Below are 26,277 nucleotides of genomic sequence, written 5' to 3'. Positions count from 1 at the left end.
AAACCTCTTGGGCCAGGGTACAGGGATCAAAGACTCGGTCTTTGGTCCAAGCTCAGGAGGTAGTCTCGGTTCAGACCAAGGTTCATGAATGTCTAATGTGCAATCAAAGGTTCGGACTTTCGGATCAATCATAGGAAGTGATAAAACAAACACGAACAGTAACACCTAGCAACAGCGAGCGCGCCTGGCGGCAACAACGAGCCAAAAGTTCAAGTCAAAGTCCGCTGGTATGAAAGCAGAAGTCCTGAACCTAATGACTATAAAATAACAGATGTGAAAGCACCAGAACCAGACTCTGGTTCAGACCTTGGTTTGGACTTTCAAGTGTGAAAGGGACGTTAGTTTAATGGAGACTAACCCGAACACGTTGGACCGGATCAACTTGTACCCCATTTTGAATCAGCGGGTCTCAACCCAGTCCCCAGGGACCTGCTGCGCTTCTGCTCAGCCAGGTCTAGTTCAGTACACTCGCCCGTTGGCCTACACAACAGGTGAGCGTAAGGAACCACCTGACGGAGCAGAAACCCCATTGGTCCGGGGGCCTCCCTGTCAGCGAGGAGGCGCTGCAGCTGATTTCCCAGGCCGTGCCACCCGTTTCTCAGCACGTGAGCTTTCACAAAGCAATTTCGTGTGTTTAATAAGGCGAGGGTGTGATTGTACGAAAGCACTCGGTGAAGTGTTTACGCATGGGGAATTGATTAGCTATAAAGGACTTAGCGCCCCCCCCTCCCCCCTTTAAACGTGGCCCCGTTACAGGGCTGCGTGGCCTGTGCTGGTGTGCAGCATGGCACCGAGCCAGGCTCTGTAGGTGGATTAGTTCATTGAATCCAAACAGTTTACAGCGGAAAGCGGCTCTGGTGACGACACTTTGTGGGCAGCTTGCAGCTCTCAAAATACAAACGTTCCCAAAGAGAAAATGGGGGGTGGGGGGGGGTGTGAGTCTTTCACAGGCACGATCTAGTAAACATGTCACTTCTGCAGAAAGAGGGGGAACACCTGCGTTTTGCACCAAAAAAAATTCTCCGCTTTGGCACGAGGCGAGCTCACCGGAAACCATACTTGGTCAAGGGTGAGAGGGGTATTTACCCTTGTGTTTAGTCGCCGTTAAAAGGACACACACAAACAACAGCCCACGAGAAGCGGTGACCAATAACGGAGACGCGGCCAGAGGGTCCGCTGGCTGGCTTGTTGCCGTGTGAGGTTCTGCTGGAGTTTGTGTGGTCCGTGTAAATACCAGAGGAGGCGTCTCGGGAAGCGGGCCGCAGATGGAGGAGCAGCGTGTAAAACCAGTCTCTGCTGCGGGACGCATGAGACAAGTCCGGGCTAGATAATGGGAATAGGCTTAGTGCCACTGCCAGAAATAGGGTTTAAGGTGTTAAGGATTGGGGTTAAATGTCAAGTTAAGGTCAAGTAAAATACCAGTTTAGATTGGCTCAGAGGGCGCTGGGTTGGACGGCGCTCCTTGAGGAATTGGTCCAGACTTCTGTGCTGTCCCACGTTAACGGTGACTGATGCCATGTGTCCAGTTTGGCACATAATGGAGACAAGCCTGGACCCGGCCTCTTAATGAATGGGGGGAGCTCCCCAATAAATCTAAAGATAGCTTTTGTAATGGGCCGTGGTAATTCACTGACAGTCGGTGTGTCTGCAACGCTGAAAAGCTGCTAACGCCTCAGCATTTAGACTGATCCCTCACACCAGCAGGAACTTTGGGGCGTTATTTCTGAGACGCGGCACTGGCACAAGACGAGTTGTTGTCACCTCAGCGTGCGTCGTGGTGCGCGTTAAATGTCGTTTCTGAACCAAATCCAGATGTCGTGCTGAGAAGACTCGCCCTGTGGCGCTCCGTCGGTGCTGGTTGCAGGACAGGAAGGTGGTTTGGTTTCACTGGCAGAGTCTCTTTCTGTTTATGAGGATCCGTCTCGCTGACATCCGCTAATGAGATGAACTGACAGCAGAGATCCAGCAGAGAAAAGTGGTTCTGTACCCGTCACAGAACGCAGATACAGACAGACGTCCCGCCCCTTTCCCTGGCGATATTTACATTTCTGTTTTATCTTTTAAAATATCAGCTTTTTACTTCTTCTTGTTGTTGAAAGTGAAAAGGGTTTAGATTTTTTCTAAGTGCAAGTAACTTTTACCACCACACTGACATATGTATGTGTGTGTGTGTGTGTTTGTGTTTGTGTATATATTTTTTTATAAATATGTGTATACACGTGTATATTTGTGTGTGTGTGTGTGTGTGTGTATACACACATATAGACACATGTGTGTATACATATATATGTATATACACATGTTTAAATATGTGTATATATGTATATATACACACATCTGTGTATGTACACATATGTATACATATATACATATATATGTATATATATATATATGTATATACATTTAAATGGCTGTGTATGTATGTACACATATGCATATATGTATGTGTATATACATATATATGTGTGTGTATATATGTATATATGTATGTATATGCATACATGTATGTGTATATACGTGTGTGTGTGTGTGTGTGTATGGTGTTGTTTTTTTTCCGGAAACCATCAGTGGTGTTGATGAAAGTGCTCAACAAATGAGGAGCGGAATATATATATATATATATAATTTTATTTATATATGTGTGTGTAATGTATTTATTTATTTTTGTGGGTGTGTGTGTACATATGTATGTACATATATTGCACTCTATGTGGGTAGTTTTGTAGCGAGTTCCCTGCAGGTTACTGTGCTGGTGTGTACTGGTGTGTATACCTGTCATCATGCAGCCTGTAATCTACAGACGGTGTGGGTGCAGCAGAAGGGCAGCATCGCAGTACTCTGTGTTTTACACGTGTATGTGTTAAAACATGACATACGGCCGAGCGCCGGTACTTTTCAACATGCTGCAATTAGAAGCACAGCGCCGCTCATCACAGGATGTAGTCATGGTGGAGGGGTGCATGTAACACAACGCATGAAGCAGGCCTGTTGTACTCTGTTGTCATCGTGTGTAAAACGTCTGCGGGAATTTCCATAGTTATTCCTCCTGCGTGGGATTTCCCAAACTATTTGTGCTGCGCCGGGCAAGTCCTGTGCAACAAGTGTAATGACAGGCGAGAGAAGTGGTGAGAGTACAGGTTAGAGTAGTGGTGGTGAGAGTACTGGTTAGAGTAGTGGTGAGAGTAGTAGTGGTGAGAGTACTGGTTAGAGTAGTGGTGGTGAGAGTACTGGTTAGAGTAGTGGTGAGAGTAGTGGTTAGAGTAGTGGTTAGAGTAGTGGTGGTGAGAGCACTGGTGAGAGTAGTGGTTAGAGTAGTGGTGGTGAGAGTAGTGGTGAGAGCACTGGTGAGAGTAGTGGTGGTGAGAGTAGTGGTGGTGAGAGTACTGGTGGTGAGAGTACTGGTGAGAGTGGTGGTGAGAGCGGTGGTGAGAGCGGGGGTAAGAGTACTGGTGAGAGTACTGGTGAGAGTACTGGTGAGAGTGGTGGTGAGAGCGGTGGTGAGAGTACCGGTGAGAGTAGTGGTCTGAGTACTGGTGAGAGCGGTGATGAGAGTACTGGTGAGAGTAGTGGTCTGAGTACTGGTGAGAGCTGTGGTGAGAGTACTGGTGAGAGTACCGGTGAGAGTAGTGGTCTGAGTACTGGTGAGAGCACTGGTGAGAGTGGTGGTGAGAGCGGTGGTGAGAGTACTGGTGAGAGTACTGGTGAGAGCACTGGTGAGAGTACTGGTGAGAGCGGTGGTGAGAGTGGTGGTGAGAGTACTGGTGAGAGTGGTGGTGAGAGTGGTGGTGAGAGTACCGGTGAGAGTAGTGGTCTGAGTACTGGTGAGAGTACTGGTGAGAGTAGTGGTGAGAGTACTGGTGAGAGTGGTGGTGAGAGTACTGGTGAGAGTGGTGGTGAGAGTACTGGTGAGAGTAGTGGTGAGAGTACCGGTGAGAGTAGTGGTCTGAGTACTGGTGAGAGTACTGGTGAGAGTACTGGTGAGAGTAGTGGTGAGAGTACTGGTGAGAGTGGTGGTGAGAGTACTGGTGAGAGTGGTGGTGAGAGTACTGGTGAGAGTAGTGGTGAGAGTACCGGTGAGAGTAGTGGTCTGAGTACTGGTGAGAGTACTGGTGAGAGTGGTGGTGAGAGCGGTGGTGAGAGCACTGGTGAGAGCACTGGTGAGAGTACTGGTGAGAGTACTGGTGAGAGCGGTGGTGAGAGTACTGGTGAGAGCACTGGTGAGAGTACTGGTGAGAGTACTGGTGAGAGCACTGGTGAGAGTACTGGTGAGAGTGGTGGCGTCCACCCAAGACAAACATACAGTTCCATATAAAGAAAGGTCACGTGAGCTGCTGTGGTTTTCCGACCTGCCGGCTCCCGTCACTCCTACATGAAGCTTTATTAAAGCCGTGTTTACGGACTTGCATGTAAGCCGTTTTCCCAACACAAACTGTCAAACCAGTTCACATGTTCACGTGGGGCGCGTGTGGTAAATATCTGCCCCGCGCTCACGTTAGCGCGAGGTTCGACTAAATAACCAAACCTTTTGATAGCTTTTCCAACTAACAACAATGCCTCCGCCACATGGTTCAGCTTAGTGGACATTTTTCCATCTTCCAGGTTTTCTGCCGTTGCAGCCTTCGGCCGGCGGACTCGTCCTGGTCTGCCTGAATCGGCCCGTCTCACACACAAGATTAAGTAGCAGAAGTGACATCCAAGACCAATCGGGCCACCCAGGAGAACCGCAACCAGCGGAAAGGCTGTCAGAGCCCCTTTGGCAACATTAATCTTCAGGCCTCTCCTGCACTGCCAACTCCAATCTGCTTCAAACGGCCCGGGTAGAGGACTGAACCGCTTCCCCGGCCTCCTCCTCGCCATCAATTAACTCTTCGGGGGACAATTCATCGTCACCCCGCCATGTGCCCCGGCACTTCAAAGCAGCACGCTCGGATGGATGGCTTTTCCAGGCTTTTTTGGAAATTTGGTTCTAATTTTTGGAATTTTTGATGGGGTTTCGGTGTGGGACCGCCGCCTCGTCCACCTTCGACAGACGCTGACCGGACAGACGCTGACCGGACAGACGCTGACCGGACAGACGCTGACCGGCGGCGTCGGTGGAAAAGCAAACGTAAACGTTAAAGTAAGCTACGCCGCCATGATGGGCTGAAACGTCGACAATTTCGACAAATTTGTTTTTAGAGCTTTTTGGGAGGACTTCCTGTGGAAATTCCAGACCGGCTACAACCAGGCCTCTCGAGACCGCTAGTCGTCACAGTGTTGAAAGGGATTCTGGGAAGGATTTCAGCTTAAATATCAAAATGTGAAGCTCGCTTAACCGACCCAGTCCACCCTGTTGTCTTACCAGCGTGTCTGCAAGAAGGGTGTGTGTGTGTGTGTGTGTGTGTGTGTGTCTCAGAGGTGGTGTGTGTGTGTGTGTGTGTGTGTGATGGTGACCTCTCATACAGCTGATAGCAGTGTGGAGGCTAAGACAGAACAGGCGGTGCAGCAGGACACGGGGCAGCAGCAGCAGCCCGATAGCGGGGCAGGGGAGGTGTAGTGCCCCGGCGTGCCTTCAGTCCCAGGAGAGCAGCTTCCCAACCCCAGCCCCTCTGCTGCCGAGACCCGAGAAGTGGGAATGAAGTGGCATGCCACAGATACTTGGTGCTGGTTTTGTCCCCTGGCCCCGGTGAGAACCGCTCCTCTCGGCTGGAGACACGTTTTGGCAAAACAAAGGCGGATCTGACAAAGCTGTTAAAGCTGCTCCCACCATCCTGCAGGATCCTGCAGCCGAGTGATCGCTAAACCGGACTCCGTGCAACTCCTGAGAAATCTCCTTTTTTTTTTTTTATTGATTTTGAGGAAATTATACCCCTAGTGACAAGGCCGAGCTGGGGTTTTGTGTGTCTGGGGATGTTGTGTAACGGTCTAGGGGAGTGATTAACAGTTAAAGTGAGTCAGTAATCAGCCAGACTGGCCTGCCGCAAGCTTTTGTCAGCAAACCCAGAGGTCAGTTTTAATCTACACCCTCTGCAACAAGCACTAAAAACCACCACCAAACTATGTCACACACACACACACACACACACACACACACACACACACACACAGACGCACAGCAGAAGCAGGACTGTGGCTGTGGAGAAGCCTCGCTGGGTTGAGGAGTTCACAGTAGTGACTGACCACAAACAACCATCATCAGCATGAGGTCGTCCTCACTTCAGAAAGCGGTTACGCATGTGTGTGTGTCTGTGTGTGTGTGTATTTACAGATCCTCCAGTATCCAATATATCTTGGCACGGGTTCAAACCAAAACTTTTTTTCCTGGTTACTGAAGTGTTACTAAAGCCTGCATGCCCTCCCGCAGACTGAATAGTAAGACACCATACTCTCCGATGACTAAAAGAGATAGAAGTGCTTTCCAGTTATAAGACCCAGGACTAAAACTCGGCCCCGTTTTAAGATTTAATGTCCAAGAGTTGGATCTCGATCAGTTGGATCAACCGGCACAGTGGTTAGCACAGTCGCCTCTCAGCAAAAAGGTCGTGGGTTCGAGCCCCGGGGTAGTCCAACCTTGGGGGTCGTCCCGGGTCGTCGTCTGTGTGGAGTTTGCATGTTCTCCCCGTGTCTGCGTGGGTTTCCTCCCACAGTCCAAAGACATGGAGGTCAGGTGACTCGGCTGTACTAAGTTGCCCCTAGGTGTGAATGTGGTTTGTTTGTGTGTGTGTGTGTGTGTGTGTGTGGGCCCTGTGATGGCTTGGCGGCCTGTCCAGGGTGTCTCCCCACCTGTCACCCAATGACTGCTGGGATAGGCTCCAGCATCCCCGCAACCCTGAGAGCAGGATAAGCGGCTTGGATAATGGATGGATGGATGGATTGTTTCGGATTTAGCATTTACAGTTAGACTCAGAATCCGAAACACTTTATTTGCCGCTTCATTTCATGCACTTGCGCACATGAAACGAAACATGGTTTCCCCCAGCCCACAGCAGTGCAACACAAAGACGAAAACACATATCCAAGAACTACAAGAACACACATATCCAAACTAACACAAAAACCTAAACTAAGCAACAACAACAAAAAATCACTGTGCAGGAGAATGAAGGCCAGCCAGGGTGACTGTCGGAACTTCTGGTCTGCATGGGCTAGCAGTTAGCTTAGCCTGCCCCGCTTCCGCGTCCTGTCAGACCGCCCTCAGTGTTTCATCTTTGGGCACAGCTCCAGGAAGGGCCGTGGTCCCCGGGCCCACAGGACGCAGCAGACGAAGCTCTCCCAGCCGATCCAGCGCCAGCTCTCCCAGCCATCAAACGAAGACAAACTCAGACGTGGACAAAGACACTGCGTGGACGGTACTGGGCGAGGCTGCTGCAAACATGAATTCGCACCGCCATCTTCCCACACCGGTACTGGGTTAGCATCATTTTTACAGTTTTTATTAATTGTGCATTGTGTTGCAGCATGCAGTATGTAACAATACACCGTTTTCATTTAAACCATATCAAAGCCAAACCGTTGACGGGGTCCTGCACAAAGTTGCTGTTTAATCTGGTGGTTGTTTCATTTGCCCATTGCCCCATGTAGTGAGATCTGGTGTATAGTTTATCTGGTTGGCTGGACTTGCAGTAACCTTTAAAACCTATTACAGCGGCCTACTTTATTGGCATTTAAAAATGCTAAAAACAGAGAAAACACTGCTGTTCAACATGGCCAAGTCCTCCACTGAACTCCAAAACATGGCCCGTTGATAATCCTGCATAATCTGCCATGTAGATGACCTCATCCTGCACTATCACAACAGGTTATATGACAACATTAATATACAGACGTTAGCAGTCAGAGACCCTTTAAACTCTCATCTGATCTGTTTCACCAGGAAAACACCATTAAACTGATCCTTTAAGAATAGTTTGTACAGATGTAGAGAACTCAGATGATGTAGAGAACTCAGATGGTGTAGATCAGGGGTCCTCAACCACCGGGCCACGGACTGGCACCGGGCCGCAAAGCATTTGCTACTGGGCCGCAAGGAAACAATATGATATACAGTAGAGGGCTTTTAATTTGAAACGGATACTTGAAGCGTGTACAATGATGTAATTTTATCACTCATTCACGTGGCCTTCGGCAGACCAGTGGTAACTACATAACTCAGAGACGCACTCAGTCAACTCGCTACTAGCAGCTAGTTAGCTACCATCAGTACCAGTAAAAAACAGACATCGCTTGAGAGTTTCTTCAGAAGAGGGAGGGGAGACAAAAGGTCTAATGATGATAATAACGCAGATACAGCAGAGGCCGAGACAGCAAAAAAAAAAAGGAAATTCGACGAGTCGTACCTAAAATACGGCTTTATTGCGACCGGTGACTCGCATGCTCTGAGCCCCTGTGTGTGACAGGTGGAGACAAGCTGTCTAATGAGGCAGTGAAGCCCTCAAAATAGCTTCGGTACGTTACTTTGAATGTTATGATACTATTGACTTGTAAGCCTAACCTATATTCCAGTCGTTATTAACCCACCCCGCCCGGTCCGCCACAATATTGTCAATATTAAAACAGTCCGCAGTGCAAAAAAGATTGGGGACCCCTGGTGTAGAGAGCTCAGATGGTGTGAAGAACGCAGATGGTGTAGAGAACTCAGATGGTGTGGCAAATTCAGATGGTGTGGAGAATTCAGATGGTGTGGAGAACTCAGATGGTGTGGAGAACGCAGATGGTGTGGAGAACGCAGATGGTGTGGAGAACTCAGATGGTGTAGAGAACGCAGATGGTGTATGGTGTAGAGAACTCAGATGGTGTGGAGAACGCAGATGGTGTGGAGAACGCAGATGGTGTGGAGAACTCAGATGGTGTAGAGAACGCAGATGGTGTATGGTGTAGAGAACTCAGATGGTGTGGAGAACGCAGATGGTGTATGGTGTAGAGAACGCAGATGGTGTGGAGAACGCAGATGGTGTGGAGAACGCAGATGGTGTAGAGAACTCAGATGGTGTGGAGAACGCAGATGGTGTGGAGAACGCAGATGGTGTAGAGAACTCAGATGGTGTGGAGAACTCAGATAGCGTGGAGAACGCAGATGGTGTGGCAAACACAGATGGTGTGGAGAACGCAGATGGTGTATGGTGTAGAGAACTCAGATAGTGTGGAGAACTCAGAGGGTGTGGAGAACTCAGATGGTGTAGAGAACGCAGATGGTGTGGAGAACTCAGATGGTGTAGAGAACGCAGATGGTGTATGGTGTAGAGAACTCAGATAGTGTGGAGAACTCAGAGGGTGTGGAGAACTCAGAGGGTGTGGAGAACTCAGATGGTGTGGAGAACTCAGATGGTGTGGAGAACTCAGATGGTGTAGAGAACGCAGACGGGCAAATGTAAAACAGGTTTTGGATTGTGAGTGGATTATTTGAACCTCTCAACAAGCTTTAAACTCCCCATAAACAGAAGGGAGATTATAGAGAGTACTGTACGCAACCTGTCTGATGAGCTCAATTTTTTTGCCCCCCCCCTTTTTTTTTTGGTCGCGGGAACTGGATTGCGTGTCCTTGTGTCGTAGCTCATAACGACGACTTCAGTCACTTTCTCCTATGCCGCCATGTTGTCTCGTCCATGCCTCGCTTCCTCTCATACATTATCCCACTATATAGACCCAGTCTGCTGGAATGCTTTCAACTTTTATGGTACAAAGTTGTGCCAAGTGGTTTTCCCCACCCCCTTCTTGTTTTCGAGGCTTTCAAAGGAGGGAGGGGGGGGGGGACAACACATGCCGTCGTTCATGTGTCGCGTTCAGATGGACCATTTACAGTCACGTGGTGGTCGGCCCCCTTTTCTGATGTGCCGAGTGACGGAACAAAATAAATGGCGAGCGCGAGGCCGTGAAGGATTTGCAGTGCGGTGCCTTAATTAACGAAGGCCTATACCAATTAGGCGGCCATGATTGGTGTGCGACTATCAGCGCAGTCACGCAGTTTTTCGGGCCCCGCTGGAGACTAACACCCGCTGTTTACTGAACACAAAGACCACAAACAAGCGCTGGCAACCAGTCCCACTGCCAAGTGTGAATAGTTTGGCATTTAAAGGAATTTACGGCTTATCGTTTCAAAGCAGCTCCACTCGAGCCGGCGGGGGCCCAAGGACTCATCATTTTCCAGTTATGTAGATTATGTAGAGTATGTAGGGGTTTTTTTTGCCCCCCCCCATTAAAGTGTGAACGCGTGCATTTGGAAGTCAGAAATTTCCAACCTGACATATTCGAGTTATGAATTGTCAACAAAAATCAAGGGTAACACTTAAGTATGGGGAACATATGCTAAGTAACAAAAACTTAATTACTAGTGAATTAGTAATGATCAAGATGTCACTTTAGTATGGGGAACATATCCTAAGTAACAAAAACTTAATCACTAGTGAATTAGTAATGATCAAGATGTCACTTTAGTATGGGGAACATATCCTAAGTAACAAAAACTTAATTACTAGTGAATTAGTAATGATCAAGATGTCACTTTAGTATGGGGAACATATGCTAAGTAACAAAAACTTAATTACTAGTGAATTAGTAATGATCAAGATGTCACTTTAGTATGGGGAACATATGCTAAGTAACAAAAACTTAATTTACAGTAATTTAACACTATGAACACTTGTAGTTTTGTGTTTTGTTATGTAAGAACAGACCATATTCATTGTTAGTAAGGGAGAATAACTCTTCTTGTGGTACTACCACCTTATAAAGGCCATACTAAGCAAAGCATATTGAGATGGTACTACTAATAAGCAATACTTCTGAGGTTATAGAGGGAAAACTCATAGTTAATGGCTTACTGGCTGTATAATAAGGCCATGCAGAATAAGGCATTAATGAGTACGTAATAATGACCAATTAAGAGCCAATATGTTGCTAATTTGCATGCTAATAAGCACCTAATTAATGGTGAATATGTTCCCCATACTAAAGTGTTACCAAATCAAGATTAGATCCCAATTTGAAATATTCAAACCATTTCCCCAGGTTCCGTTGGGCACGGAGTCGACCGGCCGGAGTCGGTTTTGGATCGTCGGCGTCATCGCTGCACGGTTGCTTTCAAGACGAATACTTGTGCAGGAATAGAGCAACAAAATGCTTTGTTTGATGGGCAACACTGGAAGGTATTTGAAGGTAAATTGTAGACGAACCACAATCTATTCAAAGCTAGTCCTCATTATCATCACTGCGAACCGCACTGGGTGGAAAGTTCGCCTCCTTTATGGCGGATTAGCTTGATTGACAAACAAGAACGAGATTTATTATTAAAATCGCTGTTGCTCAACTTGCCTTAGACACAAACACTTGTGTGTAAATGGTCTGGAAACTAACAGTCACACAAGAAAAATGTTATTGGATCTGGCGTCCGCTTATATCCATTTAATTTAATAGGTTGTAACTGTGATTCGTTCCCTTCGGATTTGCCATTTCATGGCTACAGTGGACCCACGCCGGCCATCTCAGAGAAGTGATGAAGTGAATGTTTGAGTGATAAAAAAACCCAACAACCAACAGATTGTGTTTACACATATATGTTTTCATTTATTGACGAGTGGTGAATATACAGGCCTGTGGCAAAGCGAACGGAGGTCAAGCGAATTAACAGATGGATGTTATTGGTTTACTTGGCGGACCTCCTGGTCCTCTTGTCCCATGAGAAGTTCGCTCCGTACGATTTCACCCGGGGCTTTGATGTTCTCTTCTCCGTTACGTCGTAGCTCCAACCTGGGAGGAGGAGAAAGAGAGAAAAACAAGACAACAAACGGTTCAATAAGTAATGGGTCCAAGAACCTCTAGTATATTCACTTTGGACCCGTTCCAACCACAATGAGGTGCTTTGTAGATGTCGACGGGCTGTGTGAAGACAGAACTGCCCTAATCGCTTCACTGGGGCAATAAACAGAGCGAGCTAATTTCCTTTGCTCGGTTTCAACAAAGCCTCACTGACAGTTCCTCAGCTCTGAGTCTAATTTCTGCTAAATGTCATTAAGACGCTCGGTCATGACAAGTCCTGGGTGGAAGCCCAGCTGGTGTTTGAACACTTGTGAGGATGAGAAGATCGGCGGTAACCTCAGACACCCATGAAGCCAAAAAGTATGTCGAGAAGAAAACATCACAAAGAAACGCTGAATTAACTTTTTTTTATGCGTAAGCTGGCCAGTAATACCCCGTTGGAAGTGATTTCACCGTCAGCCGGCCTTATGAGTACCGCGTGCTGATTTGAGGGTTGAAAAAATATATGCGACTCCCATTAAAAACTATTTCTTAAGTCATTTTGCACATCCAGATATTGCATGATTATAGGAAAGAAAAAAGAGGGTTGAAAAAATATATGCGACTCCCATTAAAAACTATTTCTTAAGTCATTTTGCACATCCAGATATTGCATGATTATAGGAAAGAAAAAAGTTTATATATCATCCCCCCGCTAATCATCACAAAGACAAGGTCACCGCCACACTCTCAAGGCTGTACAGCCATTTACTCAACACAAGTATTCAGTAAAAAGTCAAACTGAAGTGCATCTGTCTTTGGAGAACTCTGTATTTTTTTTTTTTGGGACCCCCCCCCCCCGCCATTTTCTCCCCAATTGTACTTGGCCAATTAACCCACTCTCCCGAACTGTCCTGGTCGCTCCCCCCCGCCAATCAGGGGAGGGCTGCAGACTACCACATGCCTCCTCTGATACACGTGGAGTCGCCAGCTGCTTCTTTTCACCTGACAGTGAGGAGTTTCACCAGGGAGACATAGCGCAGAGGGGGGGGGGATCACGCTATTTCCCCTATCCCCCGAACAGGTGCCCCGACCGACCAGAGGAGGCGCTAGTGCAGCGACCAGGACACATACCAACATCTGGCTTCCCGCCCGCAGACACGACCAATTGTGTCTGTAGGGACGCCCGACCAAGCCAGAGGTAACACCGGGATTGGAACCAGCGATCCCCATGTTGGTAGGCAATGGAATAGACTGCCACACTACCCGGACTCCCAACTTTTGCATGAGAGGTGTGCGGTGTGTTAGAGGAAAAGTGGGAGGAACATTATGTTTCTCACACACACTTGATTTCATTTCTGTCAGTCAGGATCTGGAACGGTAACGCGCTCTACTGATGTTCAGTATTTAGCTCGCCACTCAACTTTTGGATCAGACCAAAGAGCACATTGATGTAGACGTCAACAGACCCAAACTGGCTTAATTCAAACTGGCCTCCATTTAAAATGTCATCACTTTATCAGTGACCTCCCATGTCAGGAGCAGGGAGCAGCAGTTTTATGTGAATATATTGAAAATGACCCGCCGATGGAGCCGGCAGTCAGCTTGTCAAGTTGACTGTTTTTCTTTTCTTCTTTTTTTTTTTTAATCACTTTCTCAAACACATGTTCACAAACGTGCCGTACAGTTCAGTGTTACTGCAGGTGCCATTTTTATCTAGTTTTACTTTCACTTAAATGGATGTTTTCAATATTTTGCCAATGTCCTTGTAAACACTGTACCATAAAAATCGTTCTGATTATTTTACCATTTTTCTCAGCGAATGCAATGGCATCCTCCTTGGAGGAAAATGTGAGAACCATGTTGGATAGGGGGTCAGCTCTGGAAAAAAACCAAAAAACATCTGTTAGTAAGAGTGCTGAACAAATTTGGAATTTCAAAATAAAAGTTATTCAGAAGTCGGGCTGAAACTTGATTATATGGTTGGCACAAGTTTGAAATAATGTTAAAGTGAATAATGTGACAAAAAGCGTTTGTAAGAAAAACCCTGAACTTAGGGCTTCATGTCCTACATCATAAATCCAATCAGCCAAAACATTAAAACCACTGACAGGTAAGAGAATGACACTGATTATCTCGTTACGGTGGCACCTGTCAAGGGGTGGGATATATTAGGCTGCAAGTGAACAGTCAGTTCTTGAAGTTTATGTGTTGGAAGCAGGGAAAATGGGCAAGTGTAAGGATCTGAGCGACTTTGACAAGGGCCAAATTGTGATGGCTGGACGACTGGGTCAGAGCATCTCCAAAACAGCAGGTCTTGTGGGATGTTCCCGGTATGCAGTGGGCAGTATCTACGAAACAACAACTGGTAAACTGGATCGTTTTCTCATTAAATATGAAGCATTATTGGCCTGTCCAGTTAATGTCGGCACAGATGTAATTGCCACTCGCCACACTGGTCTATCCACTGTAGCTGCATTCGGCCAGCAGCTGCCTGAAGTCTTGGCTCCTTTCACTGTAGTGACTGACTGTTGGAAATTTCACTAGGGACTTAAATGTGGCCCTCTCTAGTCTCCTGGATTCAGTTGCACTTCTCCGTACCAGAGCCAGGCGACTAAAGAGGCCTACACCCCAATTTAACGACAAGACACGTGCTCTTAAGCAGGCCTGCAGGAGACTGTAATGTAAATGGCGAAACTCAAAATTGGACGTTTTTAAGCTATCATGGCATGAGTGTTTATTGAAACAGAAGCATGTTTTATCTAATGCAAAAGCAAGTGTGTCTCTCTCGCTTAATCAATATTAATAAACATAATCCCAGGTTTCTCTTTGAAATTGTATCTAAATTCACTAAAAGCAGCTGTCTATTAGCTGCTCACCGTTCACGGCCCAGGAGTTTCTAGACTTTATCTGCAATAAGGTTGATGAGATCATAAACAAAATTAGTTCTTCAACTCCATCTACTCCTGCAGATCCTGTCTTACCAAATTCATATCTATGCAATGAGTCCATGATAGTCCCAGTTATTACAGCTTTTGAGACTATCTCGATAAGTTAACTAAGCTTGTGTCAGCTTCTAAACCAACTACTTGCCTACTTGACCCTTTACCAGTTTTTAAAGACCTCTAGCCTTTCCTGAAACCTACAATGCTAGACATTGTTAATTTATCACTTACTACTGGCACTGTTCCCAGCGGTTTTAAGACAGCTGTGGTTAAACCTCTACTTAAGAAACCGCACCTCGATCCAGGGTTTCTTAATAACTATCGACCAGTCTCTACTCTTCCATTCTTCTCTAAAGTACTAGAGAGAGTTGTGTATCAACAACCTTCAAGTCATAAAGAAGAAAACCATCTATATGAACCTTTTCAATCGGCTTTCAGGCCCTGTCACTCCACTGAAACTGCTCTGGCCAGAGTGGTGAATGATCTTCTACTTGTTGTGGACTGTGGTAATACCACTGTGCTTCTACTACTGGACCTCAGTGCAGCCTTTGATAGCATGATCACTGTATACTATTAGACAGAATAAATTGTAATTTTGGTGTGTGGTTTAGCTCTCTCTTGACTTATGTCCTACTTATCTGGAAGAACACAGTGTGTCTGCTGTAATAATATTACATCAAAATTCTCTGATGCCAAATATAGTGTACCTTAGGGCTTGGTTCTTGGCCCTCTACTTTTCTCTTCATAATTCGCCTCTTGGCCAAATTATACACAGTCATGGAATACATTTCGATTGCTATGTGGATGATACTCAGCTGTATGTGTCTATAAGGGCTGATGATCATACTCAAATGACTAATTTAGAGGGCCGCTTGGCTACTGTGAAAAACTGGATGTCACTAAATTTCCTGCTTTTAAATTCGGATAAAACGGAGATGCTGGTCATTGGCCCTGCAAGACACAGACACCAATTTGATCAAGTAACGATAACAATCGACAACTCTGTGGTTTCACAAAGTGTGACAGCCAAAAATCTTGGTGTTACATTTGATCCCAGCCTTTCCTTTGATAAGCACATTAAAGAAATCACCAAGACGGCCTTTTTTCACTTATGTAACATAGCTAAAATTCGGTCTTTCCTGTCCATGGCTGACGGAGAGACTCGAAACATGCATTTGTTTCATCCAGACTTGATTACTGTAATGTTCTGTTGTCAGGTCTGCCACATGCTAGTACTAAAAGTCTTCAGATGGTTCAAAAAACTGCAGCCAGAATCCTATCTAAAACTAGAAAATTTGACTATTTCACCAATTCTTGCCTCTCTTCATTGGTTCCCTGTCCATGTTAGATCAGAATACAAGGTGCTTCTGCTGACTTATAAAATCCTAAATGGGCTTGCCCCATCATACCTGTCTGAGCTCCTTAAACCATACATTCCATTTTGAGCTCTTCGCTCTCAAAACACAGGGCTCCTGTGTGTACCCAAAGTTAAGAAGAAGTCAGCTGGTGGCAGGGCCTTTTCCTATCGGGCCCCGTTCTTGTGGAATAACCTGCCTGCTGCCTTCAGACAGTCAGCCTGTTGAGTCTTTTAAATCTAAACTTAAAACTCATATGTCTCCGTTATGTTTATCTGTTGTCTTGTTTCACCCCGTTTATTGTAAAGCGACTTTGAGTGTTAGAAAAGCGCTATATAAGTTTGATTTATTATTATCATTATTATCATTATTATCTTTTTGCCTTAACCTGCAATTAGTTGCCTTTAATTGAGTACTTCACGACTTGTACTGCATGGTGGGTCGGTTTCTCTGTCTCAATGAATTTACCAAGCACTGTTCTGCCGACGAGCTTATAGATTCTTTACTATTGCAAACTATTCTCTTCTCTCATGTCTTATCTCTCTCTCTGAACGATGTCTTCTCCTTTCTCTTTTCCTGTATATGTGAATGCTGTGATGTGAGTCTCCCCTGTGTGCACATGTAGCAGATGTAATGTAGTAATGTAGTCAAGTAGACAACCCAATGGAGAGGGGCGTCATGCTTGCTTCGAGTGACCGCCGCCGATGATGATACACGTGTAGTCTGTCCTTCTCCAGGGTCTCCATGGTGATGATGGTCGCCACTGGGACACTGCTTGGCATCATCACTTTTTTTAAAATATATAATCTTATAAATCCATATCCTGTTTCAATGTTATATCCTTCACTCTCTCCGATGTGTGACTAATGGTTTTTGCTTGTCTCCTCTCCCGCGTATGTGAATGGTGTGGTGTGAGTCTCCCCTTGTGTGCCTGTGTAGTCTGTCCTCCTGTTAGGTCTACATGGTGATGGTGGTCACGTGGCTCAGGTCCTGGGCTGTTCCAGTGGCACCTGGACACTGCTTGGCATCCTCCTCATCATATTCTTCACGTATCTTATAATTCTATTATCCTCTTTCAGTGTTGTAATCTGTAAATTGTGTACACACAACATCCATTGCATGTCATGTCTGTCAGAGAGATCCCTCCTCTGTTAAGGGTTTTATTTAGGGAGTTGTTCCTTATCCGATGCGAGGGTCTAAGCACAGGATGTTGTATTGCCGTTAAACCCAGAGGCAATTTGTAATTTGTGATAATGGGCTATACAAATAAAATTGAGTTGACTTACACAATATTAGGCAGGTGGTTTTAATGTTTTGACTGATTGGTATATGTCCATACTTCAACAATCACAAGAAAGATGGACCCGTTATGAAGAGGAAACAGTTGATCATGTGACTAAATCCTACTCGCATTTCATTTTGAAACATGGCAAATGTGTTTCCATCATAATTTATCACCTTCCTTTTTATCGAATGAAACGTTTTTCCACCTCAAGCAACTGTTGAAATTTTTAGGCAAAGCTTGGGGACTTTGTTTGAAATTTGCCATTTCCATAAAGCCTTTTTTTTTTAAATTGGAAAAGGCAAAATTTGCATAAAATTTAGTTAATGATCACAAAAACAGGTGTACATGACTTGAAATTTTGATTGTGCCAAGATTAAAATTCAGCTTCAGCATCTCCAAATGGACACCAGACCTCTGTATTATAAAAGCACACTAGCGTGCCATACTAAATCGATGCTCAGGCGGTTCTTACGTGGAGGCCCAGCCCATCAGAGGGTTCTCCCAGCGCTCTCTGGTGTCGAAGTCCATCTTCCACTTCTTGGTGCTGTTGATTCCGGACTGCATGGCCGTTTTGGTGGGCACAAATATGTGTACCTTGCGCGTTTTGATGTGCTCCTCTGGAACCCCGGACAAAGTGGTGATATCCTGCAGGACAGACACAGAGGGATGAGAAATCAGCGACTCTGAGGCCGAGAAACTTGTCGCAGTCAGATTTAACCCTGTAATTCCCAGCAGCCGCGGTTACAGAGTGATCTCAAGTTAACTCCAGAACAAATCCACATCAGTCTCATTAGAAACTTAACGGTTTATATGAAAGTGATTATGCTTGCCTCCAGACTTGGTGAGATCACATCTGGAAGAGGGGAAGGGGTACAAAAATAATGATACAATAAAATGCTAAAAATAAATATAACATTTCCTGCGTACCAAACACTATAGGGCAAAAAAAACAACAAAAAACACAGATGGATGACAGTTTAGAAAGTTTATGGTCCAACTGAAGCTTGTTAAGGTGTGTTAACATTCCTGCGGCACTTGTAAATTGTAGCTGACAGGTTAATGTATGGCGGTGCTCAGTTACAGTTGTTTTTGTTTTTTTTGAGGGGGGGGGATCAGACATAACACAATTTGAAAAATTACTTTAATTTAACATTCCTTTTAATTGAGGCCCCCTATGTTAGTGATTAGCCTACCCCAATTTCCTCACAGCCCTTTGAAAATCACAGCGCCCCAAAACAGCTGGAGTTCACTACAATGAGAATTACTTAACCTTTTAGATTGAAATGATTTTCATTGTGAGATGTTTTGACCAGTGGCGGCTGGCCAGTACAGGGCACTGGGGCGCCGCCCCCTTCGAATATCGAGATGAAAATCTACTTAAACATGTTAAATATAATTTAGTTGTATAATGCAAATAATGATGAAATAAAAGTGTGGTCAGTCTGTGAGCGCCTGTCAGCAGCATTAAATATTGGCTCAAATGGTATTTGGTTGATTTCTGTCTGAATACATATACTTCCTGTCTGAATACATATACTTCCTGGGTGAGGGGCGCCAGCCAAACCATACCTTATGTAAGCCCTCAAACTTGTGGCGAGCAGGTGACCTGAGGCTGCTGTCTGATTGGTTTCTTCAGGTTTTCCAGGGGGCGCAGTTCTGTGCTGCCCCAGACACCCCCATTTTTACTGGCGGTGAATTGGTATTGTTTTAATGTTTTTTGATCTAATGTGATTGGACAATTCTCGTGACTGTCAATCATGTTCACACCCACCACAACGCCTCGTCTGGACTGTCAATCATCCACCGTCTACCAACCCTGATCAGATCTATAGGCTACATGGTCCTTCTTAATAACTCTGTGACTGTGTGGACATTAAAGCAGCCGTCAGGTGAGCTGCGCCAAGCTAAATTGTGCCCCCCCCCCCAAAAAACTTTTAAGCACCAGCCGCCACTGGTTTTGACTCATTTCATAAGAGCCCATTTCTTTCTTATCATGCAGAGCTTATTCATTTGTTGAACAGTAACAACAATCAAAACGTATAAAGACGTAACGTGTACCATTGAAGCGGTTACAATGTATTCCTTTTTTCAAGAGGAGATCCGATTGTTAGGTGGCGAGGAAGTTCAAGTCCATAAATCACTCATGGATGAGAGCTGTAATTCACAATGGATGCTTTTTAACTCGACAACGGCTATCGCGTAGATTGCTGACGGAGAATTAATCGGTCAATGCCTTCCCCCCTGAAGAAGACAAAACACGGGGTCCAAGTGAAGGTTTGGCGAGAGCAGACAAAACAAAGAACAAAGGCAGCTAACGCGTCCCAATTATGGTCGTTCCCATGCTAAACGCCCCCCTCTCTCTCGACATGTGATGTATAAGGACATAACTAATTGACCTGTTTGTGGTGACAGACTGCCCAAGGGTCTTCCAGGGTCTCTATTTTGGCTTTCCATTGAACGAGTGACTTGACGTCTTCTTCCCCCCTCTTCCTCTGCCAGGAAACTAGGTTAATGCAAAGTGCAGAGACCTCCGCGTGCCGCGGTGTGTCTCTGAGGGCCACGTTTGCCGTGTTGCCCGTTTGTTGAAGAAGTTCACAGGACGCGACGCACACAGAAACAATAAGACGTGGGTCAATCACAGTAATTAAAGTGACAATGTGACACCGACTGCCGTCCACAGTCCTGGTGGTTCGACGGATTTACTGAATGTTTGTCTCTTGTGAGGCTACATCTTAAAGTGCGTTATAGACATCTGGAAGGGGAATGAAAAGGAATGATGATCCAGTAATAAATCGGAAAGCCTTTTTCGAAGTATTCACTTTTGGATGTAGGTGAAACAACAGCACAGCCGTAGCAAAGGTATTTTGTTAAGTGGTGGGAAAATTTCTATATTTGTTTCTAACTTCTTTTTCTTTTTTTCTCCCCAAAACGACATAGCACAGCTTTGCTATGTATCACGGATAGCAAACTTCTATTTTAAATAAGAAAATGCAGGAAACCAGAATAAGTAAATATCTAGATAGAGCTTTAGTTTCTACAAAATGTTAAAAATCAGCGTAGTAAATAAAAAAACCGGCGAATTGCCATGCACGTCACTGTGATGGATCCATGATCTCTTTCACTTATTTGGACAGAGTTTAGTTAAAGTCCGGTCGGGATGACAACACACCTCAACCTAAATCTAACTAACAGACATTATTCAAATCCCTCCAAAAGTAGGCCATCACTGGAGGAAGGTGGATGTGTGGTGGGTGGGGGACCTTTGGGCCTAGATGCATATTCCTGGGCAACTGGAGCCCATTCAAGCTCCTATAGAGGATCTGGTCCAATTCTTCAGGGAATTAGCAAACAAGCAAAGGGAAGTCAGTGACAAAACAGAGGCGAACCTCCCAGCAAGCAAGCAGCAGCCACCCAGGACTGAGGGCTTCCCAGGGACCTCCCCTCTCAATACAGGAATTTTACTCATTTCAATGGCCATTAGAACTTCAAAGAATCAAATTTTTTCATCATTGTCTGTCATCTGCCAGTTGATTTGTATAAAGGGGGTCCTTTTGCATGAACTCCACACAAAGGCCCGCCTTGCCTGTGGTGCAGAATGCCACCGCCCCCACCACCACCACCACCACCACCACCAACCAGAGCTGAGCCGAGGAAAATTGCAGCTCTGAATTGCCTGAAAGTGCGGCTCGCTCCAGTGAAACAACGTCTCTCATCGTCCTCGAAGCGAGGCCAGACTGAGTTTAATCATCAACCAGATCTACACATTTGGGAAAAAAATGTAAAAGTGAAAAGAAAGGAGGCACACGGGGAAGGAGGGAGGGAGAGAGAGTGAGAGAAAAACTTCAAACTTCAAGAGTACTTGGCAATTATTTCCGGTTGCCCCCGTCTACTTAACCTTAACAATTCCTCCTTGTCAGGGAGAGGTGGAAAACATGGTCTTTTTACCAGTAGGGGATACCGCGGGATGGTTCATGACACAATACCAGACGGGGCGGTGTGAGATCGCCGGCAAGGAAAAGAAACATGGGCAAAACATTTTTCAGTATGGCAGGCAGCATGAGGTGATCAGAAATAGGGAACGTTTCAGGGGCGTTGTGCACAGAGTGTCTTTTAAGACTGATAAACATTCCCAGAGATGTTTTTATGGAGAGAACCACGGGAGCCGTTATCGAACAAGCTTCATGGGCAACAAACCGGGGTGAATTGGGTGATGAAGGCCGGGGAGAATTTAGCAACATGTCAATTACTAATTGTCACATTATGCTGAATCAATTAGGTTTGCGGTCGGACAAGAACACTCGGGCGGTTGTTTTGCGGTCTTCTCCCATCCTCGCTGACAAACATCTCTGGAGGACGGACGAATGGAAATTCCTCTCCCAGACACATGAGAGGATTCGACATTATTCCCCTGGGATTAAGCAGGCCAGACTATGGTTACGCGCATATACGTTACATAAACCACAACTGACACATGGGGGCCATGTATGGTAAAACTCGTAGCAATAATCTCTCCAGATGTAACCAACCTTAAATCAAACGTTCTGTGCATGGACGAGCACAAGAAAGGTGCCTGGTGAATACGGGAGGATGTGTCAAAACAGAAGAATTGAAAATACGCTGCTCGTTATCTCGCATTGTTTGTAAAAAAAAAAAAAATACAAGTCTAGACTTCTGTGATACTTGCATACATTAGGAGGAAAGCTAGGAGGGCCATCGGCACAACAGACAGCACCCACAATGCCCCGGGTCCACAAAGAGACTGATTGTGGCTGGAATGTGCTGTGTTCCCAGGAAGACTAGAGAGGGCCGTCACAAAAGGGAAAACCCACACGGCGGGCACTTTTTCTTCTGCCACGTACAGGAAGCAAAATGAAAACTATGAAGTTTGACACTATTCACAGGGCCTTCATGGGGCCCTACAATACCTGGCTGGGCAGACAGAATGCCGGGCTTAAGAGAGGGGCGAAAAAGGCTGGCAAAGTCCCCTTCACGTGAAAGCGTGTCGATATTTCTGACACCTCCAGGCTCCTCGCCGAATAAAGAGCATGGGGCCTTGTCGCTGTGGGGCCGCTGGGCCCTCCTCAATGCTGAATGCTGGTACCCCTAATGCTCCAACAGAGACCTGATTGGGAGATTTCTTTGTAAACAAGAAAAAAATCTGAATATGCCAAAACGGGGCACAAACTGCAAAGAAGATTAGGGTTACTGAAAAAATACAGCGGTGAGCTCGCAGCTCTGCTACGCTTTCATTAATACAAACACGCAATTGTGTTTTCCCGTGAAGGAGGCCAAGGTACACAATGTCTCTGTGCAAATAAAGGTGAAATGAATTTAACCGATACATTCAGGAATCTGTATTTTTGCTTTGTTATAGATTAACCTTGTTGTTAAGTGTTACGATATATATTTTTCTAATACTATGATTGAAGTTCGTCAGAATGTGTAAAAACTTGAAACAACTTTAGCTCGGTAGCTAGCGTGGCCAAAATTAGCATTATAAAAACAATTTTTAGCTACCCTTAGCTAACGTAAAATTGTCCCTAGCTGTGAACGTGTCGGCCCTGTGGTGGCCTGGCGGCCTGTCCAGGGTGTCTCCCCACCTGCCGCCCAATGACTGCTGGGATAGGCTCCAGCATCCCCGCCACCCTGAGAGCAGGATGAGCGATTCGGATAGCGGATGGATGAAATGCAGTAATTCTTCTTTCTTTTTTTCCCCAATTGTACTTAGCCAATTACCCCCCATCTTCCGAGCCATCCCGGTCGCTGCTCCGCCCCCTCTGCTGATCCGGGGAGGGCTGCAGACTACCACATGCCTCCTCTGATACATGTGAATTTGCCAGCCGCTTCTTTTCACCTGACAGTGAGGAGTTTCACCAGGGGGACGTAGCACGTGGGAGGATCACGCTATTCCCCCCAGTTCCCCCTCCGCCCTGAACAGGCGCCCCAACCGACCAGAGGAGGCGCTAGTGCAGCGACCGGGTCACATACCCACATCCGGCTTTCCACCCGCAGCCAATTGTGTCTGTAGGGACGCCTGACCAAGCCGGAGGCAACACGGGGATTTGAACAGGCGATCCCCGTGTTGGTAGGCAATGGAATAGACCGCCACGCCACCCAGACGCCTTTGAACTGCGTTAAAATGAATGGGAATGTGATTCATCTTCAGTTTCTCATTGTGTGGATTCCCTAACTATCTTTCAGCTAACGGGTTTTGGAAGGCAGCAGGTTTAGGCATAACGCTTTAAAATGACGTGGCCAACCTATGACTTATTTCTTATGAGGAAAACTGATATTGCTGACTGCGAGCACATGTCTCATTCGCCTCTACAGAATGCACTTGACATGTTTTGACACTGGGAAGACAGATGGAAGAATGCATCTTCCTCCATTATGTGGGCTGCACGGGACGACCTCCTCACCTCGAAAAGACAACGTCTTGCCACAACTGCTACCACATCCCTCAGCACATCTTGTCAGTTTGGAGTGATTCGCAGGTGAGCGTCCTCATTTCCCAGAAGTTAATCACCCACAGTTTATACAGCTGCTGTTTGAACTGGACCCATTATGCACCGCTCGCTAACATAAACATCACTTCCATCTTCTCCCTGATAGCATTTGCAGGTCTGATCTAAACGGACGGAAACCTGAAGAATAGTTGTGTGCAACGCATTGCTGTAAAAGGCACATCTTCAGGGACTGACAGATGGCATTTAGACTACAAAAAACTGGTTTCCTATTGTGACAATACGGTTTAAGTAAATAAACGTTGGACATTTTGTCTAATGTTTCCTCGAAAAAAAATGGATAAAATGCAAAGCAAAGCCAACGACTTGGATTTTGCTTTAGCGATCAACTCCAATAAAAATATCAAGGGTACGGGGCTGTGGAGTTCATATTAAGGGTCCTGGGACCTCCTGAAGTTTGACTAAACGTGGATGATGACTTGAAAAGACATCGCCGAAGTAGCAGGGCCCGGTCTACCCAACAGGTTACTGTTGATTCACTTATGTAAGTGAATAGCCCCGTCTTCTCAGCGGATACTCCCTTTGTGCCTATTCAGAAATAGAGGATTAACTTCAAGCTAAATAAACCCGAGAAGAGAATTCACATATGCTGTTGCACAGGTACTGGACGGCTCAATCGAAGTCTGTGAACATGACCGAAGCTCTGCCAAAACCACGAGACGAAGCCTGGAACCGCTCCACCGGCACCGATGGAGGACGGTGGAATTTTATAAAATCACGATTGGCGTATTCATGCTCATACTGTATTCATACTACAAAAGATCCGACAAAATATGAATAAAAAAAGCCAAAACACTATTACGGTGTCCTTCATCTTGGCTCTTATTTCTGCAGACTTCTTTACAAATCTGAACTGACACGCCCAAGTTGGTTTTTTGCTTATTTTTTCATTTATTTATTTATTGGGGGGCCCCCCTTTTCTCGCCAATTGTACCCGGCCAATTACCCCACTCTTCCGAGCCGTCCCGGTCGCTGCTCCGCCCCCTCTGCTGATCCGGGGAGGGCTGCAGACTACCACATGCCTCCTCCCATACATGTGGAGTCGCCTGCCGCTTCTTTTCCCCTGACAGTGAGGAGTTTCACCAGGCAGACGTAGCGCGTGGAAGGATCACGCTATTCCCCCCAGTCCCCCCCCCCCGAACAGGCACCCACACCAACCAGAGGAGGCGCTAGTGCAGCGACCAGGACACATACCCACGTCCGGCTTCCCACCCGCAGACACGGCAAATTGTGTCTGTAGGAATGCCCGACCAAGCCGGAGGTAACACGGGGATTCGAACCGGTGATCCCCGTGTTGGTAGGTAATGGAATAGACTGCTATGCCCCCTGGACGCCCTATGCTCAAGTTTGTTTAGCTCATTTTTGTAAGTCATGTTGCATTCTCTCTCTCTCTCTCTCTCTCTCTCTCTCTCTCTCTCTCTCTCTCTCTCTCTCTCTCTCTCTCTCTCTCTCTCTTTCTCTCTCTCTCTCTCTCTCTCTCTCTCACACACACACACAAACACACACAGGTGAAAGGAAAAGCCTGAACGCATGACCCCTACAGTGAGGGGGGTCCGGGGTCTCTCCTATGCTGTTGGGGGCATTTTCCTGGCATGGTTTGGTCCACTTGTCCCCTTAGAGGGTAGGGTCACCGCAGATCAACACAGTTATTCTGAGGGATCGCCTTCATCCTATGATGAGACATGTCTATCCTGATGGGAGGGGTCTCTTCCAGGATGACAATGCCCCCATGCACAGGACACGAGGGGTCACTGGATGGTGTAATGAGGATGAAGATGATGTAAATCACATGCTATGGCCTTCACAGTCACCACATCTCAACCCAACTGAACACCTATGGGGAGGTTTTGGACCGACCTGTCCGACAGCACTCTCCACCACCATCACCAAAACACCAGATGAGGGAATATCTTCTGGAAGAATGGTGCTCCATCCCTCCAGTAGGGTTCAAACACTTGGAGAATCTATGACAAGGAGCACTGAAGGTGTTCTGGAGGCTCCTGGTGGCCCAACACCTCACTAAGACACCTGACGTTGGGTTTTCCTTCGTTACCCGTCTGTGTGTCTACACACAGATACACACAAATATATGATGTTGTACGCAATATTTACTGTACAATGTTTAAAAAGCCACCTGAAGTTCCCCACATTTAACTGTTCGGTAAAGTACAACATCAAATCAAAACTAGTTTTCAAATAACACTCCCACAGACCTCATCTTGTGAGAAGTTTTGGGTAACAGACGCTCATCATTCATTTAGACCAAGAAGCTGCATATGACGACACTACTGCATCTGAACTTCATCCCTGCGTAAGACCACTGAAGCACAACAGGCAGTAATAGTGATTTACTAGCCAGCCCATCATATCCTGTACAACTTCAATCAGGACGGGATGTGAGAAGATCAGCTGAGCTGAATCCCGTTGAGTCGGCCTGTAGAGAAAGCCCGAACACACGG

The 26,277-nt window shown here is 46.1% G+C and overlaps 2 protein-coding genes across 2 annotated transcripts in view; both read right to left on the bottom strand.

The window, feature by feature from the left end:
• Positions 1-3,065: 3,065 nt before the first annotated feature.
• Positions 3,066-4,298, bottom strand: LOC130112827 (histidine-rich glycoprotein-like). Its single transcript, XM_056280332.1, has one exon. The coding sequence runs from the start codon at positions 4,296-4,298 to the stop codon at positions 3,066-3,068; it is 1,233 nt and encodes a 410-aa protein (XP_056136307.1).
• Positions 4,299-11,518: 7,220 nt separating this feature from the next.
• Positions 11,519-26,277, bottom strand: part of ndufs4 (NADH:ubiquinone oxidoreductase subunit S4) — a 34,551-nt gene continuing 19,792 nt past the window's right edge. Inside the window, exons 3-5 of the mRNA XM_056291918.1 lie at positions 17,767-17,939; positions 13,517-13,590; positions 11,519-11,721 (exon numbers count right to left, since the gene is read on the bottom strand). Of these exons, the coding sequence (XP_056147893.1) occupies positions 11,618-11,721; positions 13,517-13,590; positions 17,767-17,939 (351 nt within the window). The 3' untranslated portion in view covers positions 11,519-11,617. The remainder of the gene's footprint in view (positions 11,722-13,516; positions 13,591-17,766; positions 17,940-26,277) is intronic.

This window comes from Lampris incognitus, chromosome 1 (assembly GCF_029633865.1).
Source record: "Lampris incognitus isolate fLamInc1 chromosome 1, fLamInc1.hap2, whole genome shotgun sequence".
NCBI classification, from domain to species: domain Eukaryota; kingdom Metazoa; phylum Chordata; class Actinopteri; order Lampriformes; family Lampridae; genus Lampris; species Lampris incognitus.
The sequence above is the reverse complement of the archived record's forward strand: the minus strand, read 5'-3'. Positions and strand labels throughout refer to the sequence as shown.